Here is a 20,165-nt window from a genome sequence, read left to right as displayed (position 1 = left end):
TGGTTCATTGATGGGCACGAAGGCGATATTTTAGAATATGACAATATCCAGGATTGAGCAAGGTGTTCTGACTGCACTAAGCCCCTTTGGTCTCTTTTATTCACCTTAATGATTATTTACCACTGGAATTGCAAGAGGTTTACAGTATGTTGCAGAGCCTTCAACTTGTCGGGGTCTAGTACTTCTTCCGATCCTGCATTTTTTATTTGCCACCTGGGATTTGTAGTCCTGATTTTCTTAACATTGCTGCAAACCCCAGAATACAAAGAAAATATCTAGATTGGACGAGTTACTCATTCATAGAGCCCTAAAACTTAAGATCTCTGCTTTCAGTGCTATTTGGAACGTGGGCAGTTCAAAATCGGCTCTTAATGTGGCATCGCAGCGCCTTGCCGTGGCGACGTCGATGGTGATTCCAAGGCGGAGCATTTTCTGATTTGTGGAGGGGTGTGGCGGGGAGGATGAGTATGACAGTGGTCCTTTTAACCTATGTCCTGCTGTCCAAGCATGCTCCAGTAATTTAGAGACTAAAAGGGCAGCGTCTGCCGAAATAATGTTACTAGAGGACTCCATCTCATCTGAAATTTCCTTTAGCACAGTAGTGCATTCTGTGAAACGTGGTTCTTCTTATGCGTCAATTGCACTGACGTCCTGAAGTACAGGGGATTATTGAAGGAAAGGCTGGACTGGAACATGCTGTCCCTGCTGTTGTACTGTCATCAGCTAACCTTGTGCTCAATGGCTGTGTTCCACCAGAGGAAGCCATTGCTCTAATCACCCAGTGGCTTTTCAAAGGGGATGAATCCACGAGGCATTAGAAAACATACCAGAGTTTCCACCTAAATAGAAGACTGAGTGTAGAACGCAGATAGAATGTAAGAGATGTGAGGAAATGCTCAGAATTCACCAGTGTTTTAAGACCTGTAGTTTTCCAATAGGGTTTATATGTTTTTTTTACGCGGACCTCTGTGTTGCTTATCCGCACTCCTCACTTCCTAATAATCAGAGCAACTTTACCCTTCCTACAACCATAAGCCTATTATCTATTTCTGCCGAATCTAAATCATCGTCCTACTGCTCAGTTAACCAGAGCAGAATGTTTATTTATGACTATTTCTATTTTTTTGAATTTGTTTATTTTTTGTTGTAGTTGTACAACCAGTGAAAATGTGCAAATAGAAATTAGGGAAGAAAAGTATTTTTTTTGCAGTTTTGTATAGCACAGACTTGACTTGAAGGCGTTGGAATTACAATCACATATTTTTTTTCTTAGGAACAGTGAGATTAAGTGATTTGCTCAGAATCACAAGATGTTGAGCCAACGCTGAGACTCAAACTTGGTTCCCCAATTCCAAAGTCAGCAGCTGAGGCTGTAACGCCACATCTTTGATCTCAGATGAGATCCCTAAGATCTCCTTTACTGATGCCAGCTGGACCAAAGTCACAGGGCCACCTTCCACTAGTACATGACTTCGGTCAACCACGCTCTGAATATTGGGACTTGTTGCTTCTGTGAAACACAGGACTTCATGTTACATTGTGCTGTTGGGTCAAAAAAAGGATGGTAGACAACAGGAGATTCCGAAGATTGTGATGAGACAATTTTACTGACGACCAATGCAAAAACAAATTGTCCACTGCACGACCAGTGCAGGAATAACGTTTGACTGGTGCAGATTGTCCCTCGTCTAGTGTAAAGTTATCTAGCATAATTGCAAAATTTCCCAGCCCTAGTGCAGATTGCATGACCCCCCCCCCCCCAGGAGTCTGTATGACATGATTTCCTATTTGTGAGCGTATGCTGTTGATTAAGCTGCTATTCGTGACCCCGGCCTCGAGCTCTCATAATGCATACATTTTGATAAGTGCTAACCAGGGCCGCACCACAACCCAGCAGAAAAGGAGTAGCATTCCCATTAGACTACTACTCTTTGATAATAAACACTGCATGGTGCACAGTCTACTTTTCACAACCCTCTGTAAACACTATGCATATTCAAGCACTGCCACTTTCACCACAACATGACCGTGTGTTGGGACCTCACACATCTATCCCAACTCTTCCCACTTACACTGTAGTTTACAACCAAACATAACGGTTCATCTGTACGCGAGCCGGACATTTAGAGTACCACGATGCTGCACTAGTGTCCGTTGAACGCAATGCTTAATTTAAGCCAGTGTTTTCCGGTGCTCGGCACTGTCACTTAATTGTCAACACCAGCACTTATGACAGCTGCCACATGATGGTGCTGTTTGTGTAATTTAGAGATGACCAGAACAACAGTTGATTTTTTAGTTCAATATACATTGAAAACAAACAATCCCTGCCACCCAAGTCATTCTTACAGCTCTGGGGCCTCGAAAAGTCTGAATTGTTACTCTTGTACCAGTGTGATGGTTAGTAGTTGTGTAGGTGCTGTCATTGGCAGAGCTGGCAGTGGCTATGGGTTGTGCAATCTACCGTAGCCTCCTGGGCAGGGCCCTGGCACTTATTATTTTACAAATTAAGCACTGGTTGCACGCTATGCAAATGCCAGATATCAAAGACCATAAAATTCCTGAATGTCTAGCTTGAATCACTTGTTAGTGTGCGCTCTACTAAAGAGAGCCGTTCACTGACTTCCATCACTGGATGTAGGGAAAGCCACTTTGCAGTGACATCTGGTGAAGAGAAGCCGTTGGGATGAGCGAGGCAGCCATCCAGCGCTTCCCGCCCGCCGCCACAGACCTTCCGTACTGCCAGACTGTGTTTAATGAACTGTGCGCTAACGAGCCCGGGGTCAGTTGGGTACCGCGTGAAAAACTTAAGTCCCAAGAAGAAGCCTTCATGTAAACACTATCAAGGCATGAAAACAATGCGTGGCGGCTCATTAGGGACAAGCACGTGGGTCTTCTCATCGCACAGCCATGCGCTTGTCTCAGATAATGAGGAGAACAGCAGTGTGTTCTTTTCGCCTCTTCTGTCATAGGCGAATACTGCAAAGAGTCGCAGACGTCCTCACAGTATATGCAGGGCTACGGGAATTATGCGGCAGGGGAACACCAAGGTGTGTGGCATGGGAGCACCAAATTATGCGGCACGAAAAAGCAAATTGCGCCTCATAATGCGGCACATTTTATTATAGCATTATTTTATTGTTTTGCAATTTTTACACATGATAATACTGTCGGGCAAATATTTCGCCTTTGTGAGGAGCAGCTTAACATGCAAATTCAGAAATAAGCGTCTGAATGATGACCAGCTGACCGTTGCTATGGGCCTTCCACTGCGCGTGAACAGATGTTGCAATGATTTTAGTAACTTTTGATCCATTCAAGCTACAAACAAACTGTTTTGCTAAAATCTTTATCCTATGCAGCTAACGATGGATTATGTGGCAGATGCAGCAGATTTATAATTATACGAAAAAGGCAACGGCTGAAAAATTGCAGTATTCCGGGGGCCTGGAATATGCTATCACTACCACGATGGAGGTACAGCTACCAGATGGCATCATGCCACCCTGTAACTTGGTTACAAACCACTTCAATCTGGTAGTTCGGATCAATTACTGGGAATCAAGACAAAGTACCACATGTCGTATGGATGTTAAATAAAATCCCAGAACGGGAATTCCATCATTTGTGACTAGGATCCATCCAATAACCTTAGGTGGGGACCATCCACCAACCAAGACCTCACATGAGCACGTGACCTTGAAGTGGGAGGAGAAAGGGAATTTCTGGGGTATGGAGGCCAATGGGGTCTGCCTGTAATAAAACAAAGAATCATTGGCATAAGCCTGACTCCAAAGGAAGATTCATATTTTGGCCTTGTGAAGGAGATGAATTTGCCGGAGTAAAGTTATTTTCTGCAATGCAAGATAATTCTCACTACATAACAAGATACTTTTCCCTTTGCTTGATCTCGACATATTTATCTTTTGAAGAACTCTGTTTTCTGCAAAGTATATCTTATGCAGAACCACGTTGTTAATGTTAAATAGGCATGTGGGCACTGATGCCCCTGGTGTACCACCCGGCTCTTCCGCTTCTAGGAGAAGAACTGTTCCGGAGAATAAAACTGAAGATGGGGTTTGCTAACTGGGGTGACCTCTTTCATGCGGGTAGATTTCGCGATCTCCCGCTCCTCTACGGGGACGTTGTCCCTACCCCCCTGGAAACTTTTGCCTTTATTCGCCTCCGAAGTGGGCTACAGAAAGTGTTACCGGCATATCCGAGTGAACCTCCAGTTCTGGAGCCGTTTCATAATATGCTTTCTTCTCCTTCGCCTTCGCATATGGTCTCTGCACTGTATCGGGGGATATATGACCGGGACGGGGGCCTGGTGCTGCGGTCCCGTGCGGGCTGGGAGGCTGAGATTGGCACTGAGCTCACGGATGAGCAGTGGGGGTTCTGCTGTTCGCAGACTGAAATGATCTCGTCTAGTAGTAGGTTCCGCATCATCCACTACAAGTTTCTCCATCGCCTCTACTGTACTCCTGCCCAGATGCACAGATTCTGTCTACGTGATGACGATCGCTGCGACAGGTGTCATTCTCCTGGAGCGGACTTCTTGCACCTGGCCTGGACTTGCCCCAGCATAGACGAATATTGGGATCAGGTGTATGAGGCCTTGGGGGAGATGCTGGGATCCCCGCTGCCGCCCTCTCCTATACAGGCTCTTCTGGGGTATACTCGGGATGTGCCGAAGCCGGATCGCCGTTTCGTTACCTGCGCACTGCTGCTTGCCAAGCGCCGCATAGCGTGCCGATGGGGGCGGGGGAGGCGGCCCAAATTTAAGGAATGGCTGCGGGATATGGTTACTTGTCAGGAGAATGTTCTGTTGTATTCAGAGTTGCTCCCACCCAAATCCCGTCCCCCCGATATCTGGGGACCTCTGTCACAGTACCTGGCGGCGAACTGCGCCCAGCGATCGCCGTCTGCTCCCGTAGGGGTGGACTCACCGGCGGGTGGCTCTGGCTAGGGGGGATGCATGTGGTGCGGTTTCCCCTGGGGAGGGTCGTCCAGTCTGCGGATGGGAGGGGTGGACGCTGCTGGCTCTGGGGGTCCCCCTGACGGCTGCCTTGCGATCTTGCTCCCCCGCGACGTGCCGGCACACTGCCGCTATGGCCCGTATGGGCTCTCTGCGAATGGGGATGGGGCGGCACGACTATATGTCTGTAGGGGTGCCCTGTACGGCTGGGGCGGGTATACAAGTACGCGCTGAGGGGTAGTGGCTCTCTGCAGAATAGGAGGGGAAATTGGAGGAGGTTTTGGAGAGGAGGGTTATGGGCTGCCACTTGTCCATGATTGGACTGTTAACTGTGCTATGTTTTGCTGCTGGTGCCTTTTTCATTTGCCCATATTGCCAATGTCCGGATAAGTGTGTAATGCTGATGCACTGTATGACATGAAAAGTTAAATAAAGAGTTATTAAAAAAAAATAGGCATGTGGGCCACCTAACGTGCTGCAGGCCCAAGTCCTTCTTACACTTCTAGACACGCTTTATGATCTGAGAGAAGACCATTCCCATCTCTGGGAAGATACGGTACCTCGTCTTATCAGTTACCACCAATAAAGCTCTTAAAATGAACACAAGGACATGGCAAAGGGGGAAAGGGAGGACAGGGACAATTGAAAAATAGAATCAAGAGAGGGAAGGAGGCACCAGGTGGAGGAAATGCCAAAAGACCTATGCAGATTGATTGGTCTTACCAAAAATGCCAAAATGCCAATATTTCGTCTGGCGGAACAGCAGTGAGTCGATGGGTTTACAATACACATACTACCATGGTGCAGATCTTAACTAAAGCTACCCCAGTTGAAGCCCTTTCCTAAAATAATGGGAACAATTGTGTACTTTGAATGAGTAGTGAAATCCCCAGTGATGGTCCCAAGAAAGAAAAGGCCCTCCATCTTAGCTCTTAATGGTCCCAAACAGGAGATTAAAGTGAGATTTTGTACGACGAAGAAGCAGGGGGCATTTTATGGACACACTTGCACATCAGGACATGAAGCTTAAACAATCTACAATCTTTGACTGCTAGTCTGGGAAGAGATCTCTTGGTTTGAGAGACACAATGTCTCTTAGCTAAGCAGGATGTCAAGCAACATGCGGCATTCTGAGCTCTTTGCAGGCACTGAATCTGAAAGCTGTGGAGAGCTGCGTAGAAGCCATTAGAGTAATGTAGTCTCAAGCTAGCTGCTTGTGAGTGTTGGAGAGGACAGTCAAGACTGGCTTGAGCTGGTCAATTGGTGGAAGCACCTGACAACCACTGTTCCTACCTGAGCATCAAAGTTCATACTTGAGTTGGACTAGCAGTGCTTAATTTGTAAGATCATAAGTGCCAGGGCTCTCGTCAGTGGGCCACTGCAGCTGACACCACCCATTGCCCCTGCCAGCGCTGCCAATGTCAGTACCAACACAACTCCTAACCATCCCACTGCTACATGTGTGACAATTCAGACTATTTCAGGTCCCTACAACTATGAGACTGGCTTGGGCGTCAATTATTAGTAATTTTTGATGTACATTGAATTCATAAACAACTGTTGTGCCCATCTCGGAATAGCAAACAGTGCCACCGTGTGGCAGACTGTCATAAGTGCTAGTGTTGACAATTTGGTTCCGGTGCAGAGCATCGGAAACCACTGGCTCAAATTGAGCACTGAGTTGCAGGTTCTTGACTTTACTAGTAACAGGAAGATTCTGGCTAAGCACAGCGGGATCTGAGAGGGAGGTCAAATGAGCCATACCTCAAACTACCCACATAATTATTGCTGTCTTGGTACTCTTAGCTGTAGTTACTATTAAATGGCCAATAACTGGCGGGAAAATAATAGTTTTCTTTAACCAGTCCTGCATCACTAACAATCACCAATGAAAACCATTCTAGAATGTTCCTTTGTATTATGAGCTCGGCTGGAGTATTGACACCTATTGCGATATCATTCCCTGGATGGCCCCTTCAAGAACCATCAATCCATATCCCTCCCGCCCGACTACGGAGGCCTATCCCTCAAGCACAGTTGATTTATTTTAAGAGCATTTTATAAACACTTAGGCACCTTCAATGTATGATTGTTTCCCTACTTCTGTACTTATAAAGATTTCAAACCAGGGTGGTGGTATTAGAAATCTGAATTGCATAGAGGAAGGGAGCAAATGAGGCGATTGAGGACAGGGAAGAGGTAGAATTTGGGAATGATTAGGGTGACAGTGAGATAATCGGGGCGTGGCGGAGTTTGGGATCATGGTTTTCTGCTCGAGAGATACTCGTGCAGGATAGGCAGAGCATCATGGGTGGAAGGGAGACTCTCCTCTTCCCACTCTTCGAAGTATTCGCGGGCTTCCTATGTACCCTATTCCTAACAAACACATTTATCAGTGTGCCCACAGCTAAAGAATTTTTTGGAGAGAAAGACAGCTGAGAACGTTAGGGTTAGAAAGAGTTGTCCTCCACCTCTTTCTAACCCTAACACGGTGAATGAAGACTTAGATTTGGCAAGTTAAGTGCCTATAAAGCCTTGCAACTGACCGTAATACCCTACTGCGCCAACGCCCTGCGTAGGCGTCTGCACCAGAGGTGTCGGTCGAGTTTTCTGAGCCTGTCTTCTTCTATTTCCTGCTCGTGTTCATTAATTATCTCATCCAACTTTTGAAATGCCTTCCTCATTTGCCCACATCAATGGTGCTCAAGCGAGTCCTTAACGATGGGTGTCTCACTTGCACGATGCTCATTGATTGCAATGTTTCCCCAGCGGTAAATTGAGGAACATTTATTAAGAGTGGTGAGTCACTCACTTTTGAATTGCTCACTTTTCTCTATTGCATGGGTTCAAGCAGCAAGTGGAGCAATACGCAGTGATAACGGAATGCTCCCTTGCCCGCTTGAGTGTGCTGCGTTTAAACCCCTCACAAGAGAAATGTGCTGCTGTGACAGAAAGTGGAACCTTTCCAGGCCTTTTTCAGGTAAAGTGTTTTATTCTGACAGTGGAATGTTTAGAGGGCACTCTTGAGTCTAGTGTGTTAGTCTGGCAATGGAATGTTTAAAGACCCTCGTGAGTAGATTGCGCTATTTTGACAGTGGAATGTTTAGAGACCATCTTGAGGACAGTGTGTAAATCTGTCACTGGAATGTTTACAGGCCTTCATGAGTGAGGTCTGCTGCTCCTGGAGTGAAATGTTTAGAGTCTCTCTTGGGTAACGTATACTGTTCATGAAGTGGAATCTTTAGAAGCTATCTTGAGTAAATTGTGTTAGCCTGACAATGGAATGTTCAGAGGCCCTCTTGGGTGAACAAATGCTGCTCTGACAGTGAGGTGCTTAGAAGTCCCCTTGAGTGAAATGTACTACTCTGGCAGTGAAATGTTTAGAGGCCCTGTTGATTACAGTGTGTTAGTCTGGCAATAGAATGTTTAGAGGCCCTCTTGAGTAGAGTATGCTGCTTTAGCAGTAGGATGTTTAGAGGCCCTCTTGAGTAGAGTATGCTGCTTTAGCAGTAGAATGTTTAGAGGCCCTCTTGAGTAGAGTATGCTGCTTTAGCAGTAGAATGTTTAGAGGCCCTCTTGAGTAGAGTGTGCTGCTTTAGCAGTAGAATGTTTAGAGGCCCTCTTGAGTAGAGTGTGCTGCATTGATAGTGGATTGTTTAGAGGCAATTTTGAGTACTGTGTGTTAGTCTGTGTGTCAGTCTAACAATGGAATGTACAGAGGCATTCTTGGGTGAACTGTGCTGCTCTGACAAGGAAGTGTTTAGAGGTCCTCTTGAGTAAAGTGTGTTAGTCTGGCAGTGGAATGCTTAGAGGCTGTCTTGAGTGAAGTGTGTGCTCTGGGACTGGAATGTTTACAGGCCTTCTTAAGGGAAGTGTTCTTCTCTGACATACACCGGACTATTTCCAGAACCTTTTGAGAGCAGTGAATTAGTCCAGCAGTGAAATGTTTGTAGGCCCTTTCAGGCCGAGATTATTGCAGCCACTGAACTTTGTGTACCATCTCCCAGGGGTACAACGCAGGTCCCTGCATCCCAGAGGTGGGCCCAACCCTTTAGGAGGACCCTGCTCATCCCAAGGTCAATTAATATCTGTGAGATATGGGCTACTCAGGAACTCCTCTTCACATTCTACAGGAGAACGCCATCATTTTGCATTACACCACTACCACCACGCACGCTCATCGCATCAACCTCAATGCACCTTGCCAAGACAGCTCAGGGTTTGACTCTGTGAGTAAATTGCGTTAGTCCGACAATGGAATGTTTGAGTAGACAGGTCTACAACGTGATCCTGAAGGGGTGAGAGCGTGAAATGCCATTTTTTTGCCAATGTGACCATTGAGAAAAGTATCTCTTCGTGAATCACACACTTAAAGAAAGAAGAACGTCGAATTTGCTTTCAGATTAAATTTGCCTCTGGATTAAGCTGAGCTATGTAAAGAGAGCCCCGTGGTTGGCTATCTAAACCTGGACATGAACATGGCCAAGAGCTCGAAAAGGTACTCAACAGCTGGAATGAGACAGACCCTTTTGCCTCTAGAATCCATTGGGATATGCAGCACCGCCCGACTACGGAGGCCGCCACTGAGTTGGTTGTCAACACTAACATTAGTTGGTCACTGAAGACTACCTGTTTGGGTAATGTGTGCCGTCAATAAAAAAAATTGTAGCTTCTTATATGGACATTTTTATGCATCTCAAGTGCTTTACTTATAGAATTTGTCTGAAATTAATATTTGCAACCCAAGACGTTTTCCTGTGGAGCTGCCATAAAGTGCTAAATGCAAAGAATGGCATATCTTTTTTATACAATTTATCGCAATAAATTTTATGCAGAATATGTATAGAATTCAGTATATTCTAAGCTGAAATGAAAGAACACTCAGAGAATGTCTATAGCACCAATCCTACATGGAACCCCTGAATGTTTCTGTAGAATATTTTTCAAGTGTGAATTCTTCTAGGTCAGGCTCTTTTTTGTATCACTCCTGATTTACATACATGGTTCAGAATGTCTGCTCAATGCTTAATATGTGCCAGTGGTTGTAGGTGTGGGCACCAGCAACCATTTTTTGTAACTAGTTTCCTTTTTAATCAACATTTTTCGTCTCGGAAGCAAGAGAGAGGCAGTTAGAAAAGGGAGAAAGAAAAAGACAGGAAAACAGTAACTAGTGAAGAAAGTAGGGACGCCGAAGGGACCCTGCAAGAGTCACATGAAGAGGCGTAAGGTGTGTGGAGGTGAAAGAGAGCGGTATGAGGTGGAATTAAGGCTAGGCCGCCTTGGCTCCTAACATGATCTGTTGCTCAAGCACATATTGCTTTTTGAAAGAGTAGGCACTATTAACCCCTACAATGTCGCAGACTCTGCGGATGCCAGTGAGTGTGGCCCGTAGGATATTTGTTTTAAGACAATGTCTCATTTTACCCCACGACACTCGTATCCCACGGTGACGCACCTCAGACTGTGCACTTCCGCTTGTTATCCTTGAATCTACACACCAGTTTGTGATACCTCAGCAAGGCGAAGAAGAAACTCTGAGCAGCATCCATGGCGGAGCCGTGTGCCTTTCCGTATGATGAGTCATGACACAGGCTGTCACCTGCAACGCGCATCGAAGCAGTGTGACCCTAGCCTAGGCGCGTGATGCGTCACCCAGTAAGGTGTCTGAGTGATGCCTAGGACTGAGTTAAAAGACAACTCCAAAACATGCAGACCGGCTTTTGCATTCTCAGGACCCCCATCCCTCCCCCCCCCCACACACACACACACAGCCTCGTTAGGCGGGCGTTACTTAGCAATCTCGCTCGGTACAATCTACCCAGTTCCCCTCAGTTGATCCTGTCTGGATCTAACCCGGGCCGGCCCACCGAGCACACTTCTGGCCCCGGCGCTTCGCCGAACTCCCCGCATGTTCATTATCCTGCATATTTGTGTTTATTAAAAGGAAATGGAGCTAAAATGTGGAATATTAAATGCAGGGCTCCGTTGCCTGCGCCGCCCGGCACGCTGCCGCTGCGGCGGACGGTGGCGGGAAAAGGTTCCGCAGATTGGCGCTAATTGGTGGCTTTCTTGGCAGTTTCAGTCGAGAGGTCAAGGTTTTTACTGGTGCGTAGAGAGTGAAGTGGTGGCCGCGCGCCCCCTCTGCCCGCCATCATCCGCCCACCAGAGGTGGGTGCTAACAGCATCCATGCCAACCTTTTACAAGAGGAACGTGGGAGATTTAAAACATATAATAGCGAGCATTTATTTCCCCCGTTGACTTCTGTTGAAGCAGAGGCAACATAGAGGCTTTTTTGGATTTTAAAAACGGGGTTCTCCCGCCGGAACCGGGTCTATTGGCTTGTAGGCAACAGAGCAGGGCCAGGAGCCTCGGCTAAGCCCTTGTAGGGCTGGAAGGGGTCAGTATGGCCGCCTCACTGTGACATCCCTGCCTGTTGTTGTTGATCCACTGAGGGTGGCGGTGTATGCATGCACGCACTACCCTAGTAATGCAGGGATTTAAGAACCGCACAGAAGGTGCCCTGCAGGCCTGTAGTGTTAGTGCATCCCATGGGAAGTTGGTGTTGTACCGTGTGGAGCCCCGGTGCTGGGCATGCACGTGACATTATGTAGGAAGTAGTTTTTTGAGAGTGGGGACCAGTGTAAACCAACCACATTGAGCCTAGAAGCATGCTTGATTATTTTCTGAGGTCCTGATCACAAGAGGGCTAAAACAATTCCAACCCCTGTGCAAACCCTTATTGTGAGGATTGGAATTATAAATTGTGAGGAGAGCACCGCACATGGTAATTACTGGGTACAATTATGTCTGCACCCTCATCATTTTCTGAAGGTACAGATTAGCGAATCATACATGCCAATATATGTCACCTGGCCCTTTTGTTGGGAAAATATTTCTATAAGACCTAAAGAACAGATACTCTGAGAACACAAACTTTATCCCCAGAAAGATGTCCTACAGTCACTTCAGACCAGCAAAAACAAATTAGATGAATCTATAAGCATAATAGATAAAATCTCCGCAACTCTTCCTTGTATCCCTCAACCAACCACTTGGACCATTTTTAGGAGCTTCATGGTATTGTATTGTAATTACACAGTGGCGTAGCTGGGGGGGTGCTAAGGGTTTTGGGGGTGGAGGTCTTCTCCCGCTCCTTCCTGCCGCTCTACATTTCGGCCGTCGTGGGGTGGCAATCACTGCCGAATCTTGCCAGCACCCCATGCTCTTCAATGGGGTCGCCGCCGGGTGGCAAAAGCAGGGACCGCCACAGGCGGCCATAAGGCAGCTATGCCACTGTAATTGCACTTATATAGCGCTTACTACCCCTGAAAAGGCGTTGAATCACTTTTTTGGCAAGTAGCATGCTACTCTGGAACCCATAAAGGATTAGTGGTGAATTAGTAGTGAAATACGAAAGTGATTTGAGTGGTGGATATGTTAGTCAGTTACTTGGATTGAGAAGGATAGTGGAGGGATAGAAGAGGGAAAAGGTTTCAATTTATATAGAGCTTGCTACCCCTGATGAGGTGTCAAAGTGCCCAGTCTGCCACTGTTGAAACACTGCAGTGCTTTCGATAATCCGGGATGACTTTTCCAAATGGTTCGATTACATACCAGAGTTTTATTTGGATTGTGAAGTTGTACTAGCAATAGTGTGAATAGGTGTGTTTCTATGTTAGGAGTCAATAGGATTATTGGGTGTATTTCTCTGTTATGATTCTGGTATCAGTAATTCAGGGAATAGATGCAAGCTCACAAAAGCCATGCACACATGCCTAGTGATTGGCAGATATACATGTCTGTAAAGTAAGTGCTTTTGTGTGAGATAAAAGCCAATTATTGAAACACAGACTAAATCAACACATTTTGAATCTTTTCTGTAAGCCTTGCTGCTGATCTTGTCTCAAGCCTCGACTTTTTTTAAACAGCTGATTACACTCAAATCCTGGTTGTGACCATCTGTCCACCTCAACTGAAGTTCATGCTGTACACTTAATGTGCTTTCCTCACAATTCACATTTTCTGTTATTCCTAACCATTAAAAACATACTGCTTTCTCTTTTCCTTGTGCAAGCTTACAGAGAAAACAATCTTCATCAGTTTTGACTCCTGTCCCTGCACTCCCTTCCTAATAGACTATATGGACTGTACAAATCTCTTGGTGAAAAATATTTACCCTCACTTCACCAATTTCTTCGGCTCTTGCCCTCTATGAAATACCCATTTCTAGCTTTGTCTCGGCTCCCATTTTCCAACCGTAACTTAAGTCTCTTCACGAAGCACGTCATTTTCTTCTGGATAGTCCTTCTCTGTGTTGTCCCCTTGAACCCATGTGTGCCCTGCCCAGAATGTGCAAAACACAACCACGCCCTATAGAAAAGTAATGCAAACCATGTGTCAAATAAACAAGAGGTGAAGAGAGCACATCTGCATGATGACTCCATAGAGGAGCTATGTTAATATACTGGGAGCCTGGGCACATAAAAAGAACACATTTTTTATTCCTCAAAAATGTATCAAACTTTGAAGATGGATAAGAAGTAAAAATGTATGGAAAGACAGAAAGAGGTCTTCAAGCATTTAAATAGATGTGCTGAATAATTTAGTGGATTACTTTGTTTAGGACTCATCCAGCCCAGCATACACAATCTGTTGTCAGTTTGGGGGCGCTCCCTGTCGATGCATTTTGCATTTTACATAAGGAAAAGCCTTCTGGAAAGTACGAAAGGCATCAATAGGCAGGACATGCCAAATTTCCAACAAAGAATGAACGTTTTTGATTTGCTTAGGACTTAAAAAACTTTTCTTCATTTTTCAAGCTGAGTGCTGCAACTTTATTTTAGAAACTTTGCAAACTTCCTGCAGCTTGCTGAAGACCAGCACCGGAGGGGAGTGGAGGAGCGGGGCGGTGGATAGGCGGGGCGATGGAGAGGTGGAGCTGGGGCAGTCATGGGGAGGAGTCAGTGATTTAACCCCTGCATTGATCAGAGAGGTACAGAGTTCATTGATTCTTTGCAGGGAAGCAGTGACGTTTATTAACATGGGCACAGTTTCTACCTTTCTATGGACAATGCAGCATTTCAGACACTGAAGCACTGTTTCGTTGGACTCTACTTCAGTGGGAAGGGCATCCGTTCAGTCCATGATCGCCATGGCGATCCCAGACACAAACTGTACTGAAACATCCCCAGCGCTTTTCAAAAAAACTCCCAGCGAGTGGGTAAAGTTAGTTATGTTATTTGTGAAGACTGACTTCCTGCATTGGATGTCTGCCCTCAGACATAGCACCACTATGGCGGACATGTTGACGTGACAATAGTCCACCATGTCTCCATGGTTTCGCAGACCTGGCCAGACAGACCATTTCATCTAAGAGACACATTTTGCAATGTTCACGAGAGCTGTTTTAGGGGAAAATTGACCCCACAGAGAGCAGCCAACTTTAAATTAGACAGTCTGGGTGCAGCTCGTATGGTCTAGGTACCTCTTCCTCCACATCATCCCTTCAGCGGGCAGGCCGCCTACCTTAAAGTGAGGCTCTATGTCCGACTTTGTGGATGGTATTAAAAAGCTTCCTGCCCCCTGCTTCCGCAGAATTTGCATATTCCCTTAGGTGCTATCATGCTGACAAAAAGAGGAGACATAAAAAGGCATGTCACAAGAACTCTACAGGCTACAGACGAGGCCTAAATAAATGAACCTGCCCCAAGGCAGTCTCGCAGCTCTTTGGCAAGAAAGGCTTTTGTATGATTTCAACCTTCCCCTCCTCAAGAGATGAGAGAAGATGGGTAGCAGCGAACAGTGCAAATTTGGACAGCCAGGAATTTATGAAAAGCCGTCCTGAGCATCAGCTCAGAAATAATTGGACTGGCCACACCACTTGAATCTTCAAGGACATGAAACAAATGATTCTTCCACGGTTTTCCAGTTGGAAATAATTAGCCCTTTCTTTTTTCATTTTTGGTAACTTTCCAAAAAGAAAATGGTATTTGTTTGTCTTTTGGGGAGTGCATTGTGAACTACCCTACCCAGTAGCCCTGTAAGCCATTTATGGAGGATCGCAGAAGCCTTGGGACTTTTAGCGGGCAAGTCTGCAACATGGGCAGTGTAGGGCTTGGCGGGGCAGGGGTTGGTGTATGTATATGTGTGTGTGTATACTCGTCTATGTGTGTGTGCCAGTGCATGTCTGGGAGTGTGTGTGTGCTCGTGCACAAATGAGTGCACCTTTTGGCTTTTTGCACTTGGAGGGGGCCTATAGGACATTGGCGGCCTCTCAATTGTGTAGGGATAGGACTGGTCAGCATTTTTCTCAGGACACGAGCCCACCAGATTCTAGACTGACCCACGTATTTGCAGGGTGTTGCCTAATCCAGAGATTAGCTGTCACGTAGTGGTTTTTCTACATGAAGACGGCTTTCTACGAGAAGCCCTACTTAGATCCAACCAATAACACCTTGGCAAGCCGTAGGAGGTGAAATCCAGGTCTTAGGCACCAAAATGTGGGATGTGTACTGGAGATGAACTGCAACCTCCTGCAGCACTGCACGAAGCAAGTCTAGGCATTAAGAGCCAAAATGTGGCAGATGCAAAGGAGATGAGCTGCAACAGGATGCACTACTGCACTATGAAATAGGCAACGCTAAGTCAAGCCAAGAAACATAATTACAAAATGTCTGAAATGCAGAAGAGGCATAAGAGTTTGGGAACAAATCTATGCAAGAGATGGACTCTGAGCAATACACATGGGCATCAGCTGGCGTGACAGAGCTTGGCATGATTAAAATTTGTAATTTTTGTGCTACACAATAAACCTAGATTTGTTTGTCTTTGTTTGCTTTGTGCTTCTCCATATGTGTGTCCTAACTAGTAGAGCCTAGTCACTCTGGGGCATATGTATCAAGCGAATTTTTAGTGGCAAACGCTGCGATTCGCAAAATACAGCGTTTGCGATTAAAAATTCGCAAAACGGGATGTATTAGGCAAATTCCCAACGCAAATTTAAGGAATCGCTAATTTAGCGATTTCTTAAGTTTGCGTAACGTAAGCATTTAAGAAATTGCAAATTGCGATTTCTTAAATGAAATGTAACACTCACCAAAGGATTGCGATTAATCCTTAAGAAATCGCAAATTACCACCAACTACTAGTTGGTGTTAATTTGCGATTTCTTTTAAAAATGCACGTTTTGTAATTTTACAAAGTGCCACGTGACGCACATACATGCCCTTAGGGCATGTATGTGCGCCATATGACCACACATGCTAATTTCAGGGGTGTATCAGGGTGTCATCTTGACACCCTTGCACCTTTGAAATTATTCTCAAATTGCGATTAGCAAATTGCGATTCGCAATTTGAGAATTACTTCCCATACATTCCTATGGGTCTCCTGGCCCATAGGAATGAATGGGCAGGTATTCCTTAATTGCGATTTCGCAATTTGCTAATCGCAATTAAGGAATTTTAAGAAATCACAAAAAGTTAGCAATTTTTTAAATACATCCCGTTTTGCAATTCTCAAATAGCGATTCCTTAAAAATCGCTATTTGAGAATCGCAAATGGTGATGTTGATACATATGCCCCTCTGTCCCTACACCCCTCTCGCTGGCTGCCTAAACTTTCAGTTATGGGGCACCTAACTTGTTCTCATCGTTTAAAATACATTTTTGGAAGTGACAGCCAGCATGTCAACAAATGTGGCAGAAAACCCCTTGACATATGAGTACCAACTCCAGACTGACCCAGAACTCATTGCACATGGGAGTGATCCATAGCAGTGAGAGATGTCCAAGTTTCAAGCCTGGCAGATCATTGGAAGACCCCTCTTGGGATGAAAACTAGATATGGGGCACTGTTTTTGGCAAGACTTTGCGCTTATGTGAAGGACGGGTGAATATTTGATTGGTGGATGAGAATGCTTGATAGACGGCAGCAGCTGGGTGGCATCTCTTTGGAACAACATTCCCATCCACTTCAGACCTGTATCTGAATTTGCAATTCAAATACAAGTTGAAGAAGCATCTCTACAGGGACATTTTCCCCCTCAATGCAATACTCACCTGTTGCCTGCCACATGATAAACATTCTAAGTCGTACTCTGGTGCTCGCGCCTGCTGCCCAACATTCCGCTGCTTCCCAGCTAGGCTTACAGCCACTATTACATACGGAGCGATAAATAAAGGCAGGCTTCAATGCTCATAAAGTAGGATCCATGGGATCTGAAAGAATGGGATCCACTGGAAATGAAAAAAATGAAGCTCTTGCCAGAACCACCACGGCGAGCCCTCAATGGCATCCACTCAGGAGTGATAGAAGATAAGGGCGTAACCCTCTCATCCTGCAGCCTACATTGCATGAACCAGGCTTCCCTCTCTGAATTACAGGTCACCTGTTGGGGATTCAAATGGCCTCACAGAATCTGGCATGTTTATTATTTGTAACTTGTATACAATGCAAAGCACAACACTACATTTATAAGTTCAAGTAAGTTGCTGTGTTAAATATGGATTAGTTTGCTGGTGATGTGTACAAATGGATTGAAACAACCCTCCTGCGCAGGACATTAATATGACATCCCTCGGTCTGCACTGGCAGTCCTTGTGTCTTACCTTGCACGATCAGATGCACCTGTGAGGTTTTGGGGTGCTGTTGCGTCTGCACGGAGCAGGTGTAGGGACCCTCGTCCAGAGTGTCCACCTTCTGGATCCTCAGGCTGTATTCCAGAGGGGTTTGCCTCTCCAGCTCCACCCGGGGATCTTGGGACCACTTGTCCTGCCCAGCGAAGATGATGCCTGAGCGGTTCAGCCAAGCTACCTTAGAGTTGGTGTCTTCCACGTAGCACCTGGAGAGAAGGAATAGGGTTCAATTAGCGCCAGGCAGCAAAGGTGGGTTCAGACATTGAGCAACCAACAGCTAGTGCGTTATCAAACTGTACACAAGTAAAATCATAGCAGTATCTGACAGTCAAATTTTCTCTTTTAATATCACCGTATCACTATCTTGAAGACAAAATTAAGCTGTGATCAATTCTTCTACTAGAAAAAGAACTGTGGCGCCTCTACCCTACTCCTACTACAGTAAAGGCTGTAGTGCCCGTGGTCTTCTAGAAAAAGGACTGCTGCAGTTGTGCCCTACTCTCGACAGACGTCAGCCTTCTTGCTCTTGAATAAAAGTTGAGTGACCTCTGCTAAATGCAGGGATGTGGTCCCACCACCCTGTAGAAGAAATGATGTGTCACCTGTGAATGTCTTTGGCTAGAGTGACCCTGAGCTATCTGTGCCCTCGTCCTAGTCCTCCAGTTCTGGCCTTTTGTCTTTTTCCACTAGAAGCAGAGGTGAGAACCTCCATCTCTCTTCCACGGTAGGCAAGGACGTAGCCCATCACCTACTGACCGTCTAATGCTAAAAGCATGATGGTGACCCTTAAACCTTCTCCACGTAGAAGCAGAGCTGTCGCCCTTAAACCTTCACCCACTACAACCATAGAAATAGAGCTGGAGTTATTCCATCTCCTCTTCCTACTACGGGCAAGTCTGTGGCCTTTCAACTTACTCCGACTTCCACCTTCTCTACTGGAACCGGGACGGTGACCCTTTATCCTGTGGCCCTTCGACCTTCTAATTCTAGAAGCAGAGGTGTGTCCTCAACCTTCTCCTGCTAAATACATGGAAGCAGGACTGGGGCCCTTTCATCTCCTCCCAATAGAGGCAGGTTTGTGGCCCTTAAACTTTCTCTGACTTGAAGCACGGTGGCAGCCGCTCATGATTCTCCACTAAAGCACATTTGTGGTCTTCCACCCCTTGTCCTCTAGAAACAGGGCCGTGGCACTTCAATGTTCTCCATCAGGGATGTATGCCTGTAGAAGCATACCTGTAACCCTTCACATATACACTGGAAATAAGGTAGTTGCCCCTCATCCTGTTCCTTCAACTTTATCCCTCTAGAGGCAGGGCTCTAGGAATCCCACCTTTTCCCTCCTACAATCTTCTCCCTTTAGAAGCAAGGCTCTGGTCCTTGAACTTTCTCCCTCCAGAAGCAGGGCGCTAGGCATGCAACCTCTTCTCTTTGGAAGCAAGGCTCTGGTCCTTGACCTTTCTCCCTCCGGAAGCAGGGTGCTAGGCATGCAACCTCTTCTCTTTGGAAGCAAGGCTCTGGTCCTTGAACTTTCTCCCTCCAGAAGCAGGGCGCTAGGCATGCAACCTCTTCTCTTTGGAAGCAAGGCTCTGGTCCTTGAACTTTCTCCCTCCAGAAGCAGGGCGCTAGGCATGCAACCTCTTCTCTTTGGAAGCAAGGCTCTGGTCCTTGACCTTTCTCCCTCCGGAAGCAGGGTGCTAGGCATGCAACCTCTTCTCTCTGGAAGCAAGCTTCTGGTCCTTCAACTTTATCCCTCTAGAGGCAGGGCTCTAGGCATGCAACCTCTTCTCTCTGGAAGCAAGGTTCTGGTCCTTGAACTTTCTCCCTCTAGAGGCAGGGCGCTAGACATGCAACCTCTTCTCTTTGGAAGCAAGGCTCTGGTCCTTGAACTTTCTCCCTCTAGAGGCAGGGCGCTAGACATGCAACCTCTTCTCTTTGGAAGCAAGGCTCTGGTCCTTGAACTTTCTCCCTCCGGAAGCAGGGCGCTAGGCATGCAACCTCTTCTCTTTGGAAGCAAGGCTCTGGTCTTTCAACTTTATCCCTCTAGAAGCAGGGCTCTAGGAATCCCACCTTTTTCCTCCTTCAATCTTCTCCCTTTAGAAGCAAGGCTCCGGTTCTTGAACTTTCTCCCTCCAGGAGCAGGGCGCTAGGCATGCAACCTCTTCTCTTTGGAAGCAAGGCTCCGGTTCTTGAACTTTCTCCCTCCGGAAGCAGGGCGCTAGACATGCAACCTCTTCTCTCTGGAAGCAAGGCTCTGGTCCTTGAACTTTCTCCCTCCGGAAGCAGGGCGCTAGGCATGCAACCTCTTCTCTTTGGAAGCAAGGCTCTGGTCCTTGAACTTTCTCCCTCCAGGAGCAGGGCTCCGGCATTTCAACACTGTCCGCTAGAAGCAGGGCTCTGCTCCCTTAGCTTTCTCCCTCCAGAAGCAGGGGTCTGCCGCTTCAACATTCCCCGCTAGAAGCACAGATCTGGCCCCTCAGCCTCCTCCCGCGGTAATAGGGGCCCTGCTGCCTTGATGTCTCTGCCTGTCTTCCTGTGAAGGCACAGCCACTTT

At 46.4% G+C, this 20,165-nt stretch overlaps 1 protein-coding gene across 2 annotated transcripts in view; it reads right to left on the bottom strand.

The window, feature by feature from the left end:
- LSAMP (limbic system associated membrane protein) overlaps window positions 1-20,165 on the bottom strand; it is a 1,027,936-nt gene that overhangs the window by 571,810 nt on the left and 435,961 nt on the right. For both annotated transcript variants that reach the window (XM_085621152.1, XM_085621151.1), the window contains exon 2: window positions 17,588-17,820. In XM_085621152.1, coding sequence (XP_085477278.1) covers window positions 17,588-17,820 — 233 coding nt within the window. The remainder of the gene's footprint in view (window positions 1-17,587; window positions 17,821-20,165) is intronic.

Source organism: Triturus cristatus, chromosome 8 (genome assembly GCF_964204655.1).
Source record: "Triturus cristatus chromosome 8, aTriCri1.1, whole genome shotgun sequence".
NCBI classification, from domain to species: domain Eukaryota; kingdom Metazoa; phylum Chordata; class Amphibia; order Caudata; family Salamandridae; genus Triturus; species Triturus cristatus.
This window is presented reverse-complemented; position numbering and strand designations above follow the sequence as displayed.